The sequence below is a fragment of the Acomys russatus genome, chromosome 16 (assembly GCF_903995435.1).
Source record: "Acomys russatus chromosome 16, mAcoRus1.1, whole genome shotgun sequence".
In the NCBI taxonomy this organism is placed as follows: domain Eukaryota; kingdom Metazoa; phylum Chordata; class Mammalia; order Rodentia; family Muridae; genus Acomys; species Acomys russatus.
The window spans coordinates 22228896-22250933 of NC_067152.1; the positions used below are offsets into that span (position 1 = coordinate 22228896).

A 22038-nucleotide genomic window follows, 5' to 3' on the forward strand; every position below is an offset into this window, starting at 1 on the left:
GGGCAACTACCAGGACAACAGAGTTTGATTCAAAGCTGTCAGTGTGCTCTGCATGAGGTAGGGGGTCCTCTGTGCAAGGGGCTTGAACTTGTCTGCTAGTTTTGGGTTTATTATTTTTATCCTCCCGAGTACCAGCCAGCCCCTCTCTAAGCATCCCCCTTTTCCTCTGCTGTGTGGAGTAGGGACTGAATCCAGTTCGCAAAAACCCAAGAGGTAGACAGGCAGTCCAGCTTTGACTGTGGAAGCTGGCTTCTTGGGGGCTCACGAGGCCCGCCGAGGCAGTGCTGGCTTGGTGTTGGGGAGTACAGGTCTGGGCTGTCAGCAGCTGGGCTCCACATAGTTCCCTGGGAAGAACCCAGTGCCCTCTGAGCTGACACCCTCACACCAGCCATCTGAGTAGCGGCGAGTGACACAGATGACGGTGCCTTCAGAGAAGGAAAGCTCATTGTCCTTCTGCCGGGTGTATGGGTACAATGTCACCACTGCAGGGCAAGAAGAGAATCTCGTGAGGTGTGCCCTCTGTCGTGCCCCCTTCCCCCAAGGATAGAGGAGCTACAATGCTGAGCTCTAGGGGAAATGGGAAAGGGCTTTGGAACTTTTGCATTTCTCCCCAGCTCAGGTAATATTCAGTAATATTAGTCCAGCTGCTCTTTTCCTAGGCTTCAGAAATGAAAGGGAAAGAGAAACCCAGTAGAGTTGTACTTTGGGGGGAGAGAGAGAGGAGAGAGGAGAGAGAGCGCGCTAGCTCTCGAATGCCTCTGGGATGGGGAGTGGAGGTCAGGCAACAGAGCCCAGAATGCCAATAGATTCTGGGACCACACTCAGTCCCAAGAATAAGGTACCTTTCTCCAAGTAGGCATCAGGGACCCAGCTGGGCTCATCTGGTCCAAAACCTGGCGGAGGAGGAGGCAGCAGCCCCAGTTCATCCTCCTCTAGGGCTGGAGGAGGGGGCAGGGGCAACTCTGCTTCTGGAAAGGAAGACAAAAAAAGGTACATGGGGATGTGTGTGGCATGGGCCACCCCTTGCATCATCAACTACGATGCCTCCAGCCCACTGCTGGAGCTTGGATGGACTCAGCATACAGAGAGGGTTGGCAGACCCTCCTGGGCAACCTTTAGGCAGGTGGCTTAAGACCATAAAGTTCCTGCCAAAGTTACCTTTAAGTGAGAAGCTTGGTACACGGGGCTAGTATAAAAGAGTCTTGGTTTACTGCTTCCATGGGTAGAGCACAGAAGGATGGATGAGAACTTCAAGGTGGGTATTAAGAGGATGGGGCACTTCTTACCCGGAGGAGGCTGGGACACCTCCAGCGGAGGGGGAGGCAAGAAGACCTCAGCAGAGATTGGTGGAGGAGGCGGGGTTGCAGGTACTACAGGTGGAGGAGGCGGGGTCGCAGGTGCTACCTGTCCCTTGGGCTGGGGGACCCCACTGGCGCCTTCTGCACTGCTAAAGACCAGAGCACATGTAGATGAGGGCGCCTTCTAACTCAGCGTCCTCCCAAGGGCCCCGCCCCTTCAATCCAAACTCTGGTCTCAATTTATTTTCCACACCCTGTAGTCCTTAGTTTTCTCAACCCCAGAAGTCTGGCAGGAAGCCTCCTCTCAAAACCCACCTACTACCTACCCACCCACTCACTAGACTCAAGCGCTCACCCTGCCGAGGCCAAGGAAGAGGCAGAGGAAGCCGCGGAGAGCTTGCCGCCGTCCGGCACTGCCGGGAGCTGCACCGGCTCAGGGATCCGGGGTGGTCTCCTGAGGGGTGAAGTAAGACAGCGTGAGGAGGGAGGGGCCTCTGCTGAGCAGGGCTCAAGGTTTGAAGAAGGGCGACTCTCCGAAGGAGAAGCTGGACGCCAGGCGCAGGTACATCAAGGTGCCAGGCGCTGCGGGTGAGGGGTGGCGGGTAGGTGGGGGAAGCAGTTAAGAACCTCGAGGGGCTGGTTGCAATGGCCTTGAGGCCTCACCCCAGCGTGGCGGAAGCAGGTGTAGCAGGCGCCTTGATGCTCTTGCGAGATAGGGTCCCGGTCCTCGACAGCTGCGTGCTCAAGTCCTGAAGGGAGGGGCGGGGGGGAGGGGTAGGGTTGACATCTGGAGCAAGCATCTCACCCTCATCCCTGAGAGGAACTGGGGGAGGGGAGGACCAGAACTGGGAGGGCTAGGCAGATTCAGCAAGTTCCTACTTCCACTTCCCAGCCCTCCTCCTGTCCTACCACCACCCCGGGTGTCATTTCCTGAGCCACAGAGTCTTAAGTCTGCAGCAGAACCCCCCCCCCCAGCGACCCCACAGAAAGGAACCCGCAGCACAGACGCGTCTGAGGGCCACTTCCTCTGCACAGCCACAGTGACTGAGATGGCCTTTGCTCCCCCACACTATTGCAAATCCCCGGGGGGCCTGGCAGCTTGGTGGTCCTTAACTCTGATTAGACCTCCACTCTAGCATGAGCTGAGGAGACAAGTCACACGGAAATGTCACATAAACCTGTGGAAGTGACACACCCCCAAATTCAATCAAAGGGATGACAGAACCCAAGACATTCAGGAGAGGATGGGGTGCAACTCCCAGTGCAAGAGACACCTGGGTAACGTTGGGACTTCCCCCAGGATGAGCACCTAGGACTCATGTTCTCTGTCACCCTCCCTCACTAGAGACAAGACAAAGGGGAACTGAAGCATAAAGGACAAGTTGGAGGCTGGGCACATCACTCAGGCGGTGGAGCTTATAGAAGGCCTGTGCTTTGTACACAGCTGCCATCAAAAGAAAAACCAATAGAAAGTTGGGTGGGAAAAAACAACTTACAGGGATCTGGGAACCAAAGGAAAGAGTTATTTTCCCTTCTGGGGGCAGGCATAATATCCTGCTAATCCTGCTAATCTAATCTGATATGAAACAGCACTGGTAAAATGAGAGATGCTTCCCCCCTACCCCCACCCCACCCCACCACGTCTGCTTTCGTTTGCTGACTCCTGCCCCTACCACCAGCATTCTGGAGTGACTTCTTAGAGCCGTGACCTCAAACCCCCAGACAGAGGAAGTTGCAGTTCTCGTGTGGCTGAAAAGTGGTTCTCAAGCATGCATTGACCCCCTCCCTCCCCGCCTCTCTTCCCTTTCACACCCACACCCAGTAGCCATGGGTTGGAGTGGGGGCAGGGACAGCTCACGGGTGTCTGAGTAAAAAGTAGAAGGCAGGTAAGGAAGGACCTTGGGGGAGAGAGGGGATTAAGCCATGGAAGTGTGAGAGAGGAAGGAAAGGGTTGTGAGCTTGGACAGAAGGAAGACAGGAGGGGGGATACATGGGTTGCGGGGGGGAGGCAGGGTAGGCAGTGGAAGAGCAGGACCTCTCTTACCTTGACTCCATGGCCAATGTCATCCAAGCAGGCGAAGTTGAGGGGTTTTCTGTAGTAGGGAGTGAGGGGAGGCAGGCTCTCAGGAGCGATGACCTTCTGGCTAGGGGGCAGCCGCATGACAGTGGCCAAAGTGCCGATCTCCCTTCTGGCCACCTTTTCCATATGCATGTTCACCATCTGCACGACAGACAGGGTTGGGAGGCCACCGTGGGAAACAACAGCCTGCACAACACCACCATCAGGAGACAGAGGCTGGTAGCTAGAGCTCTGTGGGTTCAAGGCCGACAGGGTCTGTATAACGAGTTCTAGACCACGGGAGGCAAGGAAATCAAGAAAAGGTCGAGTTTGGTCCCCATTGGGAGAAGAGTGGCTGGAAAGGATGAAGCCACTTTGGAGCGACTTCCTGGTAGGAGAGAATGGGGACTATTATTAGCTGTGCAGGAACCAGAAAACCAACGTCCCTGGGGATGCTGGGAAGGGATTGAAGGACAGGGCACAGCGCTGGAGCTGAAGGGCATAAAGTGGAGGTGGCAGAGAATTATAAATCAGCTCTCCCCTGTAGGGGACAAATATGTGAGTTAGCTTCCTCTTGGGATGCTCCCTCAGGCCTTGAGGGGTGGGGCCTTGGGTTTTCAGGAGGAAGAGGAAGACAAACCCCATATACCCTGACCCCTTGGGGACATATGGTCAAACCAAAAGTGTAACTCCCTAGTTCCTCTGCCTCGTGGGGTCAAGGATCCAGGAAAGAAGGCGGAGGGTACATATGAGCCAAGGGCAGGGACTTCTCTGGGGCTGAAGATAGGCTTGCCCAGCCTGAGTGGAGGACATTTATTAATCATTGCCTATATGTCAGTGCAAAGAGGCTGGCCTTTTAGTCTCTCCTGCTCTCTGCAGGTACTGTGATTGGCAGACAGAGCTTTTAGACATCCAGAATAGTGTTCAGAGGCAGAAAGAAAGAAAGAAAGAAAGAAAGAAAGAAAGAAAGAAAGAAAGAAAGAAAGAAAGAAAAAGGTCTGCTTTCAGGAACTGCATGCCTAATGGGGTGGCAAGGACACCCCACTAAGACAGCCGTGATAGGAGTCTCCAAAGTTCTGAAAGTGCCAACATTGTGTAGTCAAGTTGGCCATGTGGACATGGAGAAAATTAAGGGGCTTTTTGTTGTTGTTGCTAAGACTATTAATGTCCTCCTACACCCTTACCTGGCCCAGCGTGCTGATCTTGGCTTCCACCTGTCTCAGAGCAGCACCCTGTAGGTCCAGCATTCGAAGAGTATGTCCAGCCAGGTTACCCACTTGGTAGGCCACACTGGCCAGGGCCTGGGTAGTAAAAGCCATGGTCTCCTCTAGAGCCTTTCGCTTGTCTGTGGCCTGAAATACACACAGCCTTGGCCTGAGGCCAGCACATTCCACAGCTTCCTTGGCAGAGTCGGGTGGAACCACAAGAGAATCTAAGGAAGGCGGGAGCTGAACTTGGAGAAAGCTGCAGTCCTCGGATGCTTGAGGTAGCTTCCGGGAGGATGCGTTGTAGTAAGAGGGAACATGCAAGGACAGCGCAAGTCAGAGGCCGGCCGGAGAAAAAAAACTGGCCGCGGAGGGTGAGGGAGGAGTGTGCTCCTCCAGTAGTTGAGGGGAGGGCTGAAATGAAAGGACCCTGTTGCCTTCCTCAGCCAAAAGTCTCTTTGCAGCCTGACTGGTGAAGGGTAGAAAGGAGAGAGGGCGGTGGGGGGGGGGGGTAGTCGATGCTGGCTCCAGGAGACATTCCTATATTCAAAACCTAACCAGCCAATATCAGGCTCTTACCGGCAAACCAAAGTCCCCTCCTCAGAGTGAGGCCAGAAGTCTACCAGCCCCCAGTTGTCCCTCTACTTCCTCAGCCCCAACCTTCAGGGAGGAGGGAACTCAGAGAAGGACTCCAATCTCTCCTTCCCTCTGACAGCTTTCTGACAAGCTCCTTTCCTATTCTGAAACACACTTCCATGTAGTATAGGCCTCGGACTCTTGATGTAACCAAGGCTGGCCTTGAACTTCTGATCCTCCTGCCTCCATCTCCTACTTGCTAGGATTACAATTGGCTTCATCCTCCTCCTCCTCCTCCTCCTCATTATTATTATTATTACTTGTTTTTCAAGGCAAGATTTCTCTGCCCTGGCTGTCCTGGAACTCACTCTGTAGGACCAGGCTGTCCTCAGACTCAGAGATCTGCCTCCCAAATGCTGGGATCAAAGGCCAGAACCATCACTGCCCATACACAGTGGCTTTAGAAATACCAGGCCCCAAGCCGGGCATCGTGGCTCACGCCTATAATCCCAGCACTCGGGAGGCAGAAGCAGGTGGATCGCTGTGAGTTTGAGGCCAGCCTGGTCTACAAAGCAGGTCCAGGACAGCCAAGGCTACACAGAGAGACCCTGTCTCAAAAAGCCAAAAAAAGAAATACCACACCCCCACTTTCCACACCTCCTGCTTCCCTCCGGACCTTCCAGCTCCTGGCATTCTGCTCCCTAACAAGACAGAGTGCCCCTACCTCATGGCCTGGGTGCTTGTACTTAGAGTTCTTTTCACTCGGTGATTCCAGCTTCTCTCCACTTTTCTCATGACCCTAAGCATTTACCCAGCTCATCTTTTTGACATATCATACTTGCCCTGTTCTTTTTTTTTTCTTTCTTTCCATGCACCCCTTCGCCCCTGCCGTCCAAATATAAGCACCATGAAACCAGAGAGCTAGCCCATCCTGTTCTGTATCCTATGCTGTCATAGTCCCCAGCACGAAGATATGAAATACGTTTGCATTTGTTGGCTGATTGACAGGTCTAAGGGGAACCCAACACTAGCTGGGCAGCTTCCTACTGTGTGCCAGACACTGAGCAGTGCCACGCTGCCAGTCAGTGGAAAGGGGGGTGACCAGAGAGTGGCTAAAGACAAAACAAGACTCTTTTGGTCCCAGACCAGACTTTGGGGGCTGGGTAAAGCTTTTTGGTCTCCTGCTTCCCCACCAATGAGGCTGCAGCACTGAAACCCGTCCCTTTCTTGGGGTGGGGGGGGAGGGCAGAGGCGAGTCTAAGGAAATTAGAAGAGGTAGGGTATTGACAGGCAAGGCTGCACACCCTATGGCCTCCTGGCTTGAAACTTTGTGTGCTCCATCAGACCTGTGTCACCAGAGCTATCAGGCCCCTCGGTGAGGTCTGGAGTACTCTCATATAGCCTGAACTAGAACCTTCTGGAAAACTCGTGCCATGGTCCTTCCCTTCCTTACTTTTCTGTTCTGACAGCAGGAAAACGATGTTCCTTTGTGTGCCTATTTACATGTCATCTGCATTCGAAATAAAAATTTACATTTCATCAACATATGCCAACTCAAAGCCTTGAATAGGCAAAGACACTACAAAGGACAGCAGATCTTGTTCTAGAGCTTTGTTTAGTGTAAGAAAACAGCCTCCTTGCTTTAATCCCAGCACTCAGGAGGCAGGCGGATTGCTGTGAGTTCAAAGCCAGCCTGGTCTACAAAGTGAGTCCAGGACAGCCAAGACAACACAGAGAAACCCTGTCTCGGAAAAACAAAACAAAACAAAACAAACAAAACCAGCCTTCTCTGCTCCTGGACAGTCCCCTCTCCAGCCCAGCACATGGACTTTACAACCCAAACAGCAAAAGTGTCTGCTTGGGCCCCAGCTCTGGATGCCTCTAACCCAGATGTTTCTAGTTTTAATCTTACCCCAAAGACAGGTGTGGAGGAGCAAGGGTCTGGGATCCTTCAATCTAAACCGACTGTCATGCAAATGACCCCGTTTTCACACTTGGTCAACCCTGACTGAGAACACTACACTTGACCTGGCTGCCTCTGCCTACTACCTCCGGGGCTTCTGACACTTGGTTAATGGGTGAAGAATGGGGGTAGAAACCTTATTAAAGACCCAAATTTTTCCTCTATAGACAGGAAGGGGTGGTCGTTGATTGTATGGTCTAGGACCCAGTGGTCTACAAGAAGGAATCCAGGGATTCCAACCTGGCTCACTGCTTCTGATGCCCTGAGGCTGTCACCTCGAAAGAATGAGGGTTCATCACCAGTGTGTGCCCTTTACCCTTCCGGAATGGCAGCAGTAACAACCGCAGCTACGTTTATCCTGCCCTTCTGAAAGGATGGTGGGAGCTGGGCGTGGTGGCACACGCCTTTAATCCCAGCACTCGGGAAGCAGAGGCAGGCAGATTGCTGTGAGTTCGAGGCCAGCCTGGTCTACAAAGTGAGTCCAGGACAGCCAAGGCTACACAGAGAAACCCTGTCTCAAAAAAAAAAAACCAAACAAACAAAGAGGATGGTGGGCCCTGGGCAAATGCTTTAACACGAGATTCCAATTAATGGAAGTTAGTCTAAGAGGAGGAACGTTCCAGAGGACTAGAATTACAGGCCTGTGTTACCATTTGGGGCCTGAGGCAGATAGGTCATAAATTCAAGGCTAGCCCGGGCTGCAGAGTCACAATGACTGGAAGAGAAGAAAGAGGGAAAGGAAGGAAGCTCATCAGGAAACTCACCAGAGCGTCCTAAGGCGATAAGTGGCCAACCAGGGGACTCAACCTTGTGGCTTCAGTTCCTGTGTGCACACCAACTGTACACATGAGGTGCACTGGGCACACCAGAAGGACTTTGGGGTGTGGAAAGGAAAGGGTTGCTTCCATTCCTGCCTAAGTGCTAGCAGGGCAGAGCTGGTTTATATGCCACGTGCCAGGTCATCTAAGTATACAGGCTGGTTACACACACACATACACACACACATACACACACACACACACACACCAGAATGACACTCAAGGCAGCACTGTGGCCTGAAGGCTTAGGGGATGGGATCTGGAGTCAGAATTCTGGCTGCTTTTTTGTTTGGGCTTCTGGTTTGCTGTTTGGGTCCATTAGAAGTAGTGTCTTGCTATGCAGTCCTGACTGGCCTGGACTTACTGTGTAGACTATAAGGCAAGTCTTGAACTTTCAGTGATTCCCCCCTGGCACAGCCTCCCAAGTGCTGGGATCACAGGTATGGACCACCACAACCAGCTAGAAGTCTGACCTGCAGTTCTGTCTCAGTGGCTCTCCTGGAAGCCTCTGGAAATACAGTTTAACTCTTCGCAGACCTCAGCTTCCTCATTGTGCTGTGTGAATGGTTGGTGCTCACCTCTCAGGACTCCGGTAGGCACAAAAAAGAGGCCGTGGGAGGGCACAGGGAGACGTTGGTCATCATGGCCTCGTTCAGGTCTGCCATTTCCCATAGGTATTTGCTCCCCTAGTCTCCCTAGTCCTCTCACCATAGGAGGAGGCCCCTCTGGCTAGGGGTAAGAGGTCGCAGGCTTGGCCTGTCACTCTTGATAGAGCAGAGGAAACCAAGGACAAAGAGTGTAGCTAAACTGTCCCAAGCCATGTAGTGCATCAGACAGGCAGAAGGAGAGAGAGGAACGGGCTCAGGTGAGAAGTGAGGGAATCTGGGGGACCCTGGACAAGTCACCTTCCCGCCCTCCAGCCCTCCATCTCGGGAGCTGCTGTTTTCACATTCGTAAGACAGGAATTATAAAGTCTTTGTCTCACAAGGTGGCCTCGAAGATTGACAAAAGGAGCAGGTGGGTAGCCTTGCAGTCCTCTGCCCCTCTTGCCTCCCCAGGAATCAGTTAAGAAACAAGAGCTGGATCGGCAAGACTAGTCCAGGGTGGAGGGGGCTTAGCCCAGCAGATCCAGGGTGGAGGGGGCTTAGCCCAGCAGAAGTACGCTTCCCAGACAGCCCCGCTCCCCTCCCAAAGCCTTAAGAAACCAAAACAAGGGGGCTGGAGAGATGGCTCAGTGGTTAAGAGCACTGCCTGCTCTTCCAAAGCACCCAGGTTCAATTCCCAGCACCCACATGGCAGCTCACAACTGTCTGTAACTCCAACATCTGACACCCTCACGTTAACGCACCCTCACACCAACGCACATAAATTAAAATTAAATAAAAAATATTAAAACCGAAACAAAATTTCCTAACACAAACAACAGGCAGGTGAGGTGGTGGGAGCCTGTGACCCCAGTAACCGATGGGAGGCTGAGACAGGAAAGCTAGAAGTCTGAGCTACAGTGAACTCAACGGCATCCTGGGCCATACAGTAAGACCCTATCTCAAAAGCCCCAAATACCGCTCTACCAAGCTGGGCGGTGATGGCGCACGCCTTTAATCCTAGCACTCCGGAGGCAGAGGTAGGCAGATCTCTGAGAGTTGGAAGCCAGCCTGCTCTACAGACTGAGTTCCAGGACAGCCAGGGCTACGCAGGGAAACCCTGTCTCATCTTGAAAAAGAAAGCAAACAAAACAAAACAAACAAACAAACAAAAAAAAAAAACCAACAAAACAAAAACCAGACAAAAAGAAGCTGCTCTACAGTGCCTCTCTCATCATCACTACTTCCCAGCAGGCAGGCTGTAAGTGCCCTTGCCTCTGCAGCACACATCGGGATCTGCTCTGACTCTCCACTGTTCTCCTTCAAACATGAAGGAACAAACGCCTTTCCCCCATGCTGCAGGAAGTTTCCTGACTCCCTTAGAGTCAGTCCAAAGATGGTACCAGCACCTGTGAGAGGAAAGCGTCTTTGAGCCGCGGGGTGGGGGGTGGGGGTGGGGGCAAGATAGGAGAACTGATGATACATACGGTAAGATACTCATATCATCTACCTCTGAGGCTGTGGCAGAGAGAACAAGCGCTGTGGCGCTCGGAAACGTGGGACCGATGCTGAAGCCTGAAGATTGCTCAGCCAAGGCGAGGACAGGTACCCGTCAGGTGGCCGTGTAAAGGGGACTAGGCTGCACGTCCTCTCGAGGAGGAGTATCTTGGATACGCGCAGGCTCTCCGCTTACCTGCAAGTAGTTATCCTCGCAGTAGTTGGCCACCCGCAGCAGGGCGCCGTGGTTGCCTCGCAGAGCCTCCCGGCCCGTGGGGATATCAAAATCCTGCAGCTGCTGTAGCTCAGCCATGGTTCAGGCCTCGGTGGGGTTCCCTGGGGGAGCCTGCAGGGTTTTGAGCCTCACCCTGTCCCTGATTGGCCGCTCTGCCTTCCCTCCCTCTCACGGCTTTTGGTTTCCTCTGCGTGAGAGACCCAAACCTGCCCGCAAAGGGTAGGCATGCTCATTTGGGGACAAGAGGAAGTCAGACTCTGGGTCCTGGGCCTGTGTCTCTCTGTCCCTGCTCAGGAGAAGGGGGAAGCCAGGGGCCTGTTTTGGGCGCTCGGCCTTTCAATCTCTCCCGAGCAAAGGAAGCCAAGGTCGGGGCATCTGTGATTGCTCCCTGGTCCTGGAGAGGAAGCTAGTCCATGGGGGGATGGGGTAGTAGAGACTGGAGGAAGGGGCTGGCCTGCTATGGGGGTGGATTTTCCACTCATGGAAGAAGGGAGGAAAAGGCAGAGGGTGGGGGCTTCCTTGGGAAGCTTGGGGATGAGTCACTATGGGATGGGGGAGTGGAGGGTGGGTAGGATATAGAGATAAGTCATACTAATGGGGGGCGGGGGGCAGGGCGGGGCTGGCAGTACAGCTACAATGGAAACCAGCCCAAGCAGCAGCAAAGAAAAATCAGGGTTAGACACCAGGAAGACACCAGTAGGGATCCTGAAGACCTGTGGGGCAAGCCCGTGAAGGGTCAGGTAGGAAGTCCTGTGACCAGTATTTTTGTGCCTGCTGGAGGTAGGGGAAAATGAAACTGACCAAATAAGTATTATAGGGACCCAGATGAGCAACAGGGAGGCCTCGGATGTGAGGAAAGGCGATTCCAGAAGCGTATGTGGTGGGCTTGAGGCAGCACGGTGGACTGAGTACTGAACGGGCCTTACGCCTTATGGTTTGTCCTGACTGTGAATTCATGGAGCTCCCAGATGTGATGATTAAGACTTAATCCTGGGCCAGGGATGGCCTCCCAGAGCCCCTCCCCTCCCCCTCCCCCTGGCAGACGAGGAACCTCACTGACCACATTGGTTCCTTAACGTTTCCTCAAGAATGTCCCCTGCCATTGGACAAATGTCAGCCAGAGCAGGAGCTTGGCTCTGCTAAACGTCATCGTGGTGTCAGGTGGTCCTGGGAGAGGCAAAGGGAAAGAACAGGTTGTGGGCAGGTACTGGGAACCGAAAATAATGGAGTTCTACACGCCAGGGAGGGCGGGGAGGCAATGCAGTGGCCACTGGACACTAACCGTTGAGCATTGGAACGGAGGGTATGTTTTTATGGCGTGAATGAGGAGTGTGAGCCTGAGGAAGGTGAAATTATGGAACCGCCACCCCATCTCTTCCACCCTCACCCCATTCTCTCCCCCCCCCCCCCCCCGCCACACCTTCCCATGGAAAGAACAGGGCTTCAGGGTGAGGAAAGCTAGGAGCTAGCTCGGGACATGCCATCTGGGGAGGAGCAGGCTCTGTAATGGAGAAAGACAAGCAAGGGCTGCATGTGGGCTAGAGGGAATCTGTGAGGCGGGGGGTGAGGGGTGGGAGGGGGAAAGGGTAGGAGGTAGCCTGTTTTTTATTTTGCGGGTGGAACGTTAGTGTCTGCTACAGAGGAGTGAAGGGCGTGGGGGCTCAGCTTGGATCAGGACTTACAACCCTGAGCTCATGATCAGCTTAGGAGCCTGAGATTTGGCTTTGCTGACCATCTGCTTTATCTGAAGATTTTCAGCTCATGAGGCACTAGGAGGTTCAAGCACCATCGCATCTGGCTCTTGGACTGGTACTTTGGAGAGAGAGCTAACAGGTAAGGAAGGGCTGGGACACTGGGCTGGGATCTAGTCTTAGTATTACCAAGTTTAAGCACCAAACTGGCTCTCCTGTTGCCCTGGAGTTTTGATGGCAGTAATGATAGTAATAATAATGTTTTATTTAGTTATTTATTTTTGCTTTTTCAAGACAGGGTTTCTCTGTGTTACAGCCCTGGCTGTCCAAGATTTGCTTTGTAGACCAGGCTGGCCTTGAACTCACAGAGATCCACCTGCCTCTGCCTCCCGAGTGCTGAAACTAAAGGCGTGCGCCACGGTGCCCAGCTTGGTAAGACTATTATTGTCAGAAATAGTAATAAGAAGGAAGAAATGCACGCTGGTTGTTATGTGTCAGGCAGTATGACGGTGTTTCCTTCTTTATTTCACATGTATGAACGTTCTGCCTGCATGGATGCACTGTACCACATCCATGCCTGGTTCTCAGCGGGTAAGAAGAGGGTATTGGGTCCCCTGAACTGGGATTATGGATGGATGGTTGTGAGCCACCAGGTGGGTGCTGGGAATTGAGTCCTCAGCCTCTGCAAGTGCAATACGTGCTCTAAAACGCTGAGCCATCTCTCCGGCAACCCCATGCATCATTATTATTATTATTATTATTATTATTATTATTAAGTTCTCACAATAATAGTGGGATTAGGGATGTAGATCAGTTGATAGAATGCTTCTTTTCCCTAGCATCCCTGAAGCTCCGGGTTCCATCCCCAGTAGCACACAAAGTAGGCATTGTGGTGCATGCCTGTAATTCCACTGCTCAGGAGGTGGAGGCAGAAGGATCGGGAGGTCAGAGTCATCCTCAGCTACAATAGAGAGTTTGAGGCCAGCCTGGGCTACGTGAGACACTGTCTCAAAAATAAAAGCAATGCTACTATTATTGTATTCATTTGCTGAGGGTGCAGCTAAGACTCAAGGAAGCTCTTCTCAGGCCACACAAGGACAAAACAGCAGAGCTGGGGCGGGGGAGTGGGGGTGGGAGTGTCACAGCTGGACTCTAACTGCCTCCAAAACCCTTAACAGTGGGTATACTGTCCCCTGTCAGAACCTGGAGCCAAAACATCCCCAAGTCTTTATGTGGAGGAATCACTTTTGTTTGTTTGTTTGTATGTTTTGAGACAGGGCTTCTCTGTGTAGCCTTGGCTGTCCTGGACTCACTTTGTAGACCAGGCTGGCCTTGAACTCACAGCGATCTGCCTGCCTGTCTCCTGAGTGAGAGGACTAAAGGTGTGCACCACCATGCCCCAGCGCAATCACTCTTTTTTTTGTTTGTTTGATTTTTTTTGTTTTGTTTTGTTTTTTTGAGACAGGGTTTCTCTGTGTAGCCTTGGCTGTTTTGGACTCACTTTGTAGGCTAGGCTGGCCTCAATCTGACAGAGATTCCCCCTGTGTCTGCTTCCTTTGAGTGCTGGGATTACAGGCGTGAGCCACCGTCCCCAGCTGGAGCAGTCACTTTTTGTCCCAACTTTCCCACACTTAAACTCCATTTTCCCTTCCTTCTCTGTTTCCTCCTTAGAGAGGTTCTTTGCCAAGGGCAAAGGTTGTGCCACCCCTATCTGACTGGTCACTTCTAGTCCTTCTAAACCTTTGTTCATGATATAGAGCAAGGGGTGGAGGGATAACAGGGAGGGGTTGTTGATCTGTGAGCGACCTTGCTTGGGATCGGGCCATGGAGGTGCTGATGGCTGTGGGATCCTGTCAGGGCCCAGGTCTCCCTCGAGGACGGGATGGCCCAGGATCTCAGTGAAAAGGAGCTGCTGAGGATGGAAGTAGAACAGCTGAAGAAGGAAGTGAAGAACCCACGTGATCCGGTGAGCCTCTATCACTCCTCCTGGTTCTCCACGTCATTTTTGTTTTTTCCTTTTTTTTTTTTTTTTTTGGTTTTTCGAGACAGGGTCTCTCTGTGTAGCAGCCTTGACTGTCCTAGACTCATTCTGTAGACCAGGCTGGCCTCGAACTCACAGAGATCCACCTGCCTCTGCCTCCCGAGTGCTGGGATTAAAAAGGCGTGTGCCACCACCGCCCAGCTGGTTCTCTATCTTTCTCTTCAAAACTGAGAAGAGACACTAGGCACAGGCTGTATCACAGGGCTGGGGTCGGGTATAGGAGATAGCTGGTATCCTCTTTGTGTTCCTGGGTACGGGGGAGAGACTGAGAACTGTCGGGAGGGAGCCCAGTGTGTCCAGCCCTGGCTCCAGGCTGGCCTGGCCATGCAGCCCATCAAGTGTTTTGAGTGTTCAGTTGAAGAACCCACCTTCCTGCCTTCCTCTTTCTTCTGTTTTCTTCCTCTTTGACCTCATCTCTACTCCACTTGTCTTTTGTTTTGTTTTTCGAGATAGGGTTTCTCTGTGTAGCCTTGGCTGTCCTGGACTCGCTTTGTAGACCAGGCTGGCCTGGAACTCACAGTGATCCGCCTGCCTCTGCCTCCTGAGTGCTGGGATTAAAGGCGTGCGCCACCACCACCCAGCTCCTGCTTGTCTTCTTAAGATTGCCAAGACGTGGATTCTGAAAAACAAAGGAGAGTTGTGACCAGGATGTTTTTGTCATCCTACAGATTTCCAAGACAGGAAAGGAGATCAAGGATTACGTCGAGGCCCAAGCAGGGACGGACCCCCTTCTCAAAGGCATCCCAGAAGACAAAAACCCCTTCAAAGAGAAAGGCGCTTGTGTGATAAGCTGATGGCCCAGAGCACCTTTTGCCCCTTTTCTGTCCCTCCTCAGCCAGGCCCAAGTGTGCTGGGATACCCAGGGGCCAATGGTTACCCCCTCTTACACATAAAATGAGTAAAGATGCTGAAAAACCAACCAACCAACCAACCACACACTGAGTCGCTTGTCAATCCTGCTTCCCACCCTGTCCTCTGCCTGCCCGCCTCTGCCTATGATAGGGCAAGGGGTGGGTGGTACAGTGAGGAAGTGTTGACCAATAGGAGCTTTCATGGGGGGTGTGGCCAGGAAGAACCAGAGTTCTAAAGCTGAGCAGGTAGGTACACGTGTGTGTGGCAGGTCAGGAAGAGCCTGCAATGCCCTGAGGCCCTCACTTCTCCTAGAATGCCATCCCATACCGTATCTTTTCTTCTCCCTTCTACGTCAATGTAGTTTGAGCTAGAGGCTGGGAAAAGGGCTCCGGGCCCCATGTCCTCTCCTCATAACCTCTTGCTAGTTACTTGGATTACAGCATGGGGGTGGGAGCTCAGTTGGTAGAGCACTTGCCTGGCATGCAGGAGACCCAGAATCCATCTCCAGCACCACATGAGCTGGGTATGGTAGCCCCTGTCTAAAGTACCAGCACTAGAGAGCTAGAGGCAGGAAGATTAGACATTCAGGGCCGTGCGCACTACATAAGAAGTTGGAGACCAGCCCAGGCTATCTAAGACCCTCTCAGGGAAATGAAACAAAATTAAGAAAGAAAACAAGGGCCAGAGAGATGGCTCAGCAGTTAAGAGCACTGTCTGCTCTTCCAGAGGTCCTGAGTTCAGTTCCCGGAAACCACATGGTGGCTCACAACCATCTATAATGAGACCTGGTGCCCTCTTCTGACCTGCAGGTGTACAAGCAGAGCAATGTGTACATAATAAATAAATGAATCTTAAAAAAAAAAAGAAAGAAAGAAAAAGAAAACAAAATAAAAACCAGCATTAGCTTGAAAGTGTGTTTTGGAGGGTTGTTTGTAGGGTTATGATTACACGGTATATGGTTTATTTAATGTATTGAATGTCTATTACGACGTGCTAGGCAGTACAGCTAGAAGTATAAGGAAGGCTAGCTGGTTCTTCCTTGTTGAACTTGTTTGTTTTTTGAGACAGAGTTTCTCTGTGTAGACCAGGCTGGCCTTGAACTCACATCAATCTGCCGGGCCTCAGTCTCCCAAGTGCTGGGATTAAAGGTGTGCGCCACCCCCGCCCGGCTGTTATTTTGTTTTCTTTTCAGACAGGGCCTCTCTTTGTAGCACTAGATGGTCTGGAACTTGCTATTTAGACCAAGCAGGCCTCAAACTCACAGAGATCTAGCTACTAGCTTCTGCCTCCTGAGTGCTGGGACTAAAGGTGTGCACCGCCATACCCCGCTCAAACTGTACTTTAATATTTTGCTTTATTTATTTATTTTAGACTTATTTGTTTCATGTAAATAAGAAGTTTGCTTGCAAAAAAAAAAAAAAAAAAGAAGAAGTTTGCTTGCATGTATGCATGTGTACCACATGAACACCTGTTTTCTGCAGATCGAGATCAGAAGAGGGCATCGGATCCCATAGATTTGGAGTTACAGACAGTTGTGAGCCACCAATGTTGGTCCTGGGAACCAAACTGAGTCCCTCTTCAAGAACAGCCGGCGCTTTTTAGCTGCTGCACCATCTCTCCAGCCCCCAAGAACTATATTTTAAATGGAAGAGCCGTCAGGTTGGAACTGAATGTCAAGAGGAGTCCCAGGCCCTTACGATGGCCAGACGGTCTTCTGGCTGAGCAATACAGCTCTATCTGCTGGTAGAGCTGTCCATCTTCCTGTCTTCCTCATGTTAGAAGGAAACTTCCTGGGGTTTTGTTTTGCTTGGTTGGTTTTGTTTTCTGTTCTTTGTTTTGGTTTGATTTGGTTTGTTTTGGTTTTTGGTTTTGCTAATTTGTGATAGAATCTCATGCAGCAAGCACTCCGAGTTCACCTTGTACTCACAGCCACCTTTCTGCCTCCACGTCCCCAGCTCCAAACGACAGGCATGAATCACCACCCCTAGTGGAAATGTGTTCTTGGCAAGACTGGAAGCAGAAAGGGGTTGGAGAGGAAACTAGGAAGTGATGGTTCTCCGGGAGGGGGAGGGGAATAAGACGGGGGGGGGGGGCGGGCCGAGGTGAGAAGAACAGCAGTAGCCGCGGTGGGGGGGGGGGGTGCGTGGTTTGAAGAGTTTCTTGGCGTCTGACCGCTGGGAAGGAGAGCACGGATGACAGCTGTGTTACTCAGAGTGCGCTAGAGGAAGTAAGCCAGTGGAGCGTGTGTCTTCAATACAAGGGGGTTTTCTGCTACAGGGGCTGACAAGAATCAGGGCTGGGCTTTCCAGCGGTGTCTATCTGTATGTCAGAAAGGCTCAGAACTTTGCAGGTACCCGGTCCACAAAGCCAGATGCCTCACTGTTGGAAGACTTGGAAGCGCTGTGGAGAGCCGCCTGTAAGCCAGCGACGGATGACACTGTCCGAAGGAAGAAGCTCAGGCAGCTGTCACTTTTTCTTTAGACATCTTTTTACCTGGGCCACCATTTAGAAGGTGTTAATTAGCCTGGCGCGGTGGTGCACGCCTTTAATCCCAGCACTTGGGAGGCAGAGGCAAGCGGATTGATGTGAGTTCGAGGCCAGCCTGGTCTACAAAGCAAGTCCAGGACAGCCAGGGCTACACAGAGAAACCCTGTCTCAAAAAAAATTAAAAGGAAGGTGTTAATTGCTTTGAGAGCGTACCACTACCCCCGAACCCCAGTTAATCCTTTCTGGAGACTCTCTGCCAGAAACACCTGAAGTTGTGTCTCCAAGGTGATTCTAAATCTCTCCAAGCTAACAGTCAAGACCAAACATCAGCAAGTAAATGCCACTACTGCCAAGCACTGTGGTGCAGCCGTTAATCCCAGCACTCAGGAAGCAGAGGTAGAAGGATTACTGTGAGTTTGAGGCCAGCCTGGTGTACAAAGTGAGCTCCAGGACAGCCAGGACTACACAGAGAGACCATGTCTCCAAAAACAAACAGAGCTGGTACTATCCTTCCTGAGGACTGAAGTTCAGATTGCAGTACCTACATCAAGTAGCTCATAACCGCCTGTAACTCCAGCTCCAGGGGATCTCTCTCTCTGTCTCTCTTTCTCTCCTTCCTTCTCTCCTTTCCTGCCCTCCAGGATCTTTTCATGTAGATTTAGCTGTTCTAGGTGACCTATGTAGACCAAGCTGGCCTTGAACTCAGAGATCTACCTTTGCCTCTTCAGTGTTGGGATTAAAGGTCCACCATGCCTAGCAATGATCCTTTGGCAGGGGTAGGGTGGTGGGGGTTGAGACAAGGTTTCTCTTGTAGTTATGGCTATCCTGGTCTCTCTCTCTCTCTCTCTCTCTATCTATCTATCTATATATATATATATATATATATATATATATTTCCCCCCCCCCCAGGCAGGGTTTTTTTGTGTAGCCTTGGCTGTCCCGGACTCACTTTGTAGACCTGGCTGGTCTCAAACTCACAGTGATCCACCTGCCTCTGCCTCCCGAGTGCTAGGATTAAAGGTGCAGGGGGCCAGGTTGTTTGTCCAATGGCCATGGCCCCTAGCCTGGGCAGAGTGGTGTCACCCAGCAAAGCTGGGACACTCCACTCAGTCTTTCCCAAGTCAGCCCAGCGTGCCACCAAAGCCATTGCTCTCAGATTCTGATCACAAACGGTGCCATCAAATCCTGCCACCATCAGCTCCAAGGCTTTTAATTATTTTTCCTTTGGTGGTTTTATTTTTATTTATTTATTGTTGCTGTTGTTTGCCTGATTGACTGATGTAGTTATTTCTTTGTTCTCAATCCAGACTGGCAGCAGTTTCCTCTGTTTCCACTCCTCCCAGTCCCCACCTTCCTTGGTGGCTTTGAGATATTTTTAGATTTACAGAAAAATTGCAAAATTGCAAAGTAACAGAATTCCCCTCTACACATACCCAGTGGTAACTTCTTATGTGGTCGTGACATTTATTAAAATGAAGAAATCGAGAAGTGGGCATGGTCGCACAAGCCTGTAATGCCAGCATGTGGGAAAAAGAGGCAGGAGGGTTACCCACAAGCATGAGGTCAGCAGCATGTCCTACAATGCGAGCTTCAGGCCAGCCAGGGCTGCACAGTGAGACACTGTCCTAAATGACAAAAAGTAGGGGTCTGCAGCAATACTTTAGAGAGGAAAGATGTCTGCTGTCAAGCTTGACAACCTGAGCTGGGTCACCACAAGGCAGAAGAAGAGAATAAACCCTTGAGAGTTTTGCTCGGACATCCACAGAGAGGCCCTGCGATAGTGACGTGTGCACATGGGTGCGTACACCAATAAATAAACAAACAAAGGCGGGTGGTGGCGTTGCAGGCCTTTTTGTTTTGTTTTGTTTTGGTTTTTCGAGACAGGGTTTCTCTGTGTAGTCTTGGTCATCCTGGACTCACTTTGTAGACCAGGCTGGCCTCGAACTCACAGCGATCCACCTGCCTCTGCCTCCCGAGTGCTGGGATTAAAGGCGAGGGCCACCACGCCCGGCTTGGCCCAGGCCTTTAATCCCAACACTCGGGAGGCAGAGGCAAGTGGATCACTGTGAGTTCAAGGCCAGTCTGGTCTACAAAGCGAGTCCAGGACAGCCAAGGCTACATAGAGAGACCTGGTCTCGAAAAAACCAAAAAATAAAAAAAATAAATAAACAAAAAATAAGAAACTAGCATGGGTACAATGTTATCAACTAAACTCCAAATTTTGTTGGGATTTCTCTGGGTTTTTGGTTTGGTTTGGTTTGGTTTGTTTTGGTTTTCGAGACAGGGTTTCTCTGTGTAGTCTTGGTCATCCTGGACTCACTTTGTAGACCAGGCTGGCCTCGAACTCACAGCGATCCACCTGCCTCTGCCTCCCAAGTGCACTACCACCACCCGGCCTGATCAGAACCTTAACAGCTTCCCAGGAATCCAGAACATGGAAAGGACTTCCAGAGCACCCCGAGAACAGCAGTTTCCGGGGAAAGGGGGAGCAGACTAGAGCAGGCAGCCTCTCAGATGTGGTTAGGAGATGCAGTAGGAAGGCACAAAGCGGAGGCAAGGAATAGGAGAAAAGATAGACATCATGAAAAGTAGCAGGGCGTGGTGGCGCACGCCTGTAATCCCAGCACTCGGAAAGCAGAGGCAGGCGGATCACTGTGAGTTCGAGGCCAGCCTGGTCTGCAAAGTGAGTCCAGGACAGCCAAGGCTACACAGAGAAACCCTGTCTCGAAAAAGAAAAAGAAAAAGTACCAAGGATACTTCCTTCAACTCTATCTATCATCGTGGTCTTTGGATGATGGGTCAATGGTGAGGCCACAGGTAGAGACACCACACACACACACACACACACACACACACACACACACACACACACACGACAGGCACTTTTCCAGAGATTCCCCTCAGCTTTTCCTCTCACCTTCTGTGCCCTACTCCAAATCATTGGCAGGTGGTAGCTGATCTTCTGTGTATGTCTGAAAGAAGGCCAGAAATAGAGACGGGAGGAACCCCAGCAGTTCAGACCAGCCTGAGGAGGAAGGGCAGTGAAGCGGCCTGCGAGCTGTTGGGTCAGAGAAGCAGAGCTGCTCAGCAGAGACCAGGTGATTGCAACTCAGAGGACTCTGGTCTGAGGAGGCAGTGGGACTTAAAACCCCTCCAAGCCCTGTTTAAGCAATGTTGTACTAATTCGTTTCTCACGTTTCAAATCCTTGTTTTCTTTTTGAGACAGGGTGTACTCTATCCAGGGGACAGCCTCTGACGCACTGAGCAGCAGAGAGTGGCCTCGACCTTCTGAACTGCTGATCTCGCTCAGCTCCTCAAGGGTTGAGATTACAGGCTTGCATGTCCCTGGGGTATGCTAATTCCTAACTTCTGTAATTCTCCAGGACAGTAAAGCTCTCAAGCATTCACAGGTAATGGCTTTGTTCCCTCACTCTTCCACTTCCTTAGTTAAAGACCCTTTGCCTCAGGCTAACCACTCAAGGCTCCACAGCTTCCTGGGAGCTCCTCTCACGCCCAAGGCTTTCCGGTTCCTCCAGTTCACTCTGAAGGGATTTCTCCTCTCTTAAAGCCCTTCTTGTTTGTTTTTGTTTTCTAGATAAGGTTTCTCTGTGTGGCTCTGGCTGTGTTGGAGCTTGCTCTGTAGACCAGGCTAGTGGGAACTCAGAGATCCACCTGCCTCTGCCTCCCAAGTGCTGGAATTAAAGGGGTGTAGCCACCGTGCCCATCTTTTTTTTTTTTGGCTTTAAGACAGGATTTCAGTACTTATCCCAGGTTGGCCGGCAACTTGTTAAATATTTAAACTGGCCTTTAACTCACTGCCCTCCTGCCATGGCCTTCTAGGGGTCAAGACTGGGAGTTTGATTGTAATCTTTCCATCCAGATGCATTAAGATGAGATGACTCAGCAGGTAAAAGTGGTTGATGGAGGCTGGCATGATGGCGCACGCCTTTACTCCCAGCACTCAAGGAGGCAGAGGCAGGCAGATCATTGTGAATTCAACCCCAAGAATTCACATTGGAAGGAGAGAACTGACTCCTGAAAGTTGTCCTCTGACCTCTTACAAACACTCCTCCTTTACCCACCCGTGTCCGCAATCACATGCACACATTATGCCCTCCACAGAGGGCATTATTATACAATTTTTTTTATTCTTAATTTTTTTAAGACACAGTTTTCTTAATTTTTACCTATATGTACTGTGTGTATGTCTGGTAGAAGCCAGAAAGAGGACACTGGATCCTCTGGAACTGAAGTTACAGATGGGTTTGAGCTGCCATGTGGATGCTGGGAATCAAACTGGTCGTCTGCAAGAGCAGCAAACTCTCTTAACCACTGAGCTGTCTCTCTAGCTCCAATTACTCCCCCTGCCCCTCTTTCTTTTAAGGAGCTCAGATTCCTTGAGGCCAAGGCTTGCTTTATTTCATTGACCTTGGAGGGTGCTGGCCAACAGGATGAGAGGAGTCTGTGCAATTCACAGGCTACTGTGTGCTAAACAGTGTGATAAGTGGTGCAGGTACATTTTAACGTTTTTTGTTTGCTTGTTTGTTTGTTGGTTTTGGTTTTGGTTTTTCAAGACAAGGTTTCTCTGGGTAGCTTTGGCTATCCTGGACTCTCTTTGTAGACCAGGCTGGCCTCAAACTCACAGCGATCCGCCTGCCTCTGCCTCCCGAGTGCTGGGATTAAAGGCGTGCGCCACCATGCCTTGCACATTATTTTATCTGCAAGTGAAAAC

At 51.3% G+C, this 22038-nt stretch overlaps 2 protein-coding genes across 2 annotated transcripts; one reads left to right on the forward strand and one right to left on the reverse strand.

Moving 5' to 3' along the window:
- Nucleotides 1-158: 158 nt before the first annotated feature.
- On the reverse strand, nucleotides 159-10656 carry Abi3 (ABI family member 3). The gene is made up of 8 exons (XM_051158375.1): nucleotides 10197-10656; nucleotides 4542-4709; nucleotides 3343-3519; nucleotides 1962-2047; nucleotides 1654-1752; nucleotides 1287-1447; nucleotides 843-968; nucleotides 159-482 (listed from the first exon to the last, which is right to left on the reverse strand). Exons 1-8 carry the CDS (start codon nucleotides 10311-10313, stop codon nucleotides 319-321), a joined length of 1098 nt encoding a protein of 365 aa, XP_051014332.1. The 5' UTR covers nucleotides 10314-10656; the 3' UTR covers nucleotides 159-318.
- Nucleotides 10657-13734: 3078 nt separating this feature from the next.
- Nucleotides 13735-14920, forward strand: Gngt2 (G protein subunit gamma transducin 2). Its single transcript, XM_051158373.1, has 2 exons — nucleotides 13735-13892; nucleotides 14636-14920. Exons 1-2 carry the CDS (start codon nucleotides 13809-13811, stop codon nucleotides 14759-14761), a joined length of 210 nt encoding a protein of 69 aa, XP_051014330.1. The 5' UTR covers nucleotides 13735-13808; the 3' UTR covers nucleotides 14762-14920.
- Nucleotides 14921-22038: the final 7118 nt, after the last annotated feature.

What these genes read in the sequence shown, in the direction of transcription:
- Abi3 (XM_051158375.1), bottom strand. Translation starts at nt 10,313, where the DNA reads ATGGCTGAGCTACAGCAGCTGCAGGATTTTGATATCCCCACGGGCCGG. An exon ending in AGATCAGCACGCTGGGCCAG is followed by an intron (nt 3,520 to 4,541) that starts GTAAGGGTGTAG and finishes TCTGTCGTGCAG; the next exon opens with ATGGTGAACATGCATATGGA. An exon ending in TGATGCCTACTTGGAGAAAG is followed by an intron (nt 483 to 842) that starts GTACCTTATTCT and finishes CTTGCCCTGCAG; the next exon opens with TGGTGACATTGTACCCATAC.
- Gngt2 (XM_051158373.1), top strand. Translation starts at nt 13,809, where the DNA reads ATGGCCCAGGATCTCAGTGAAAAGGAGCTGCTGAGGATGGAAGTAGAA. An exon ending in TGAAGAACCCACGTGATCCG is followed by an intron (nt 13,893 to 14,635) that starts GTGAGCCTCTAT and finishes GTCATCCTACAG; the next exon opens with ATTTCCAAGACAGGAAAGGA.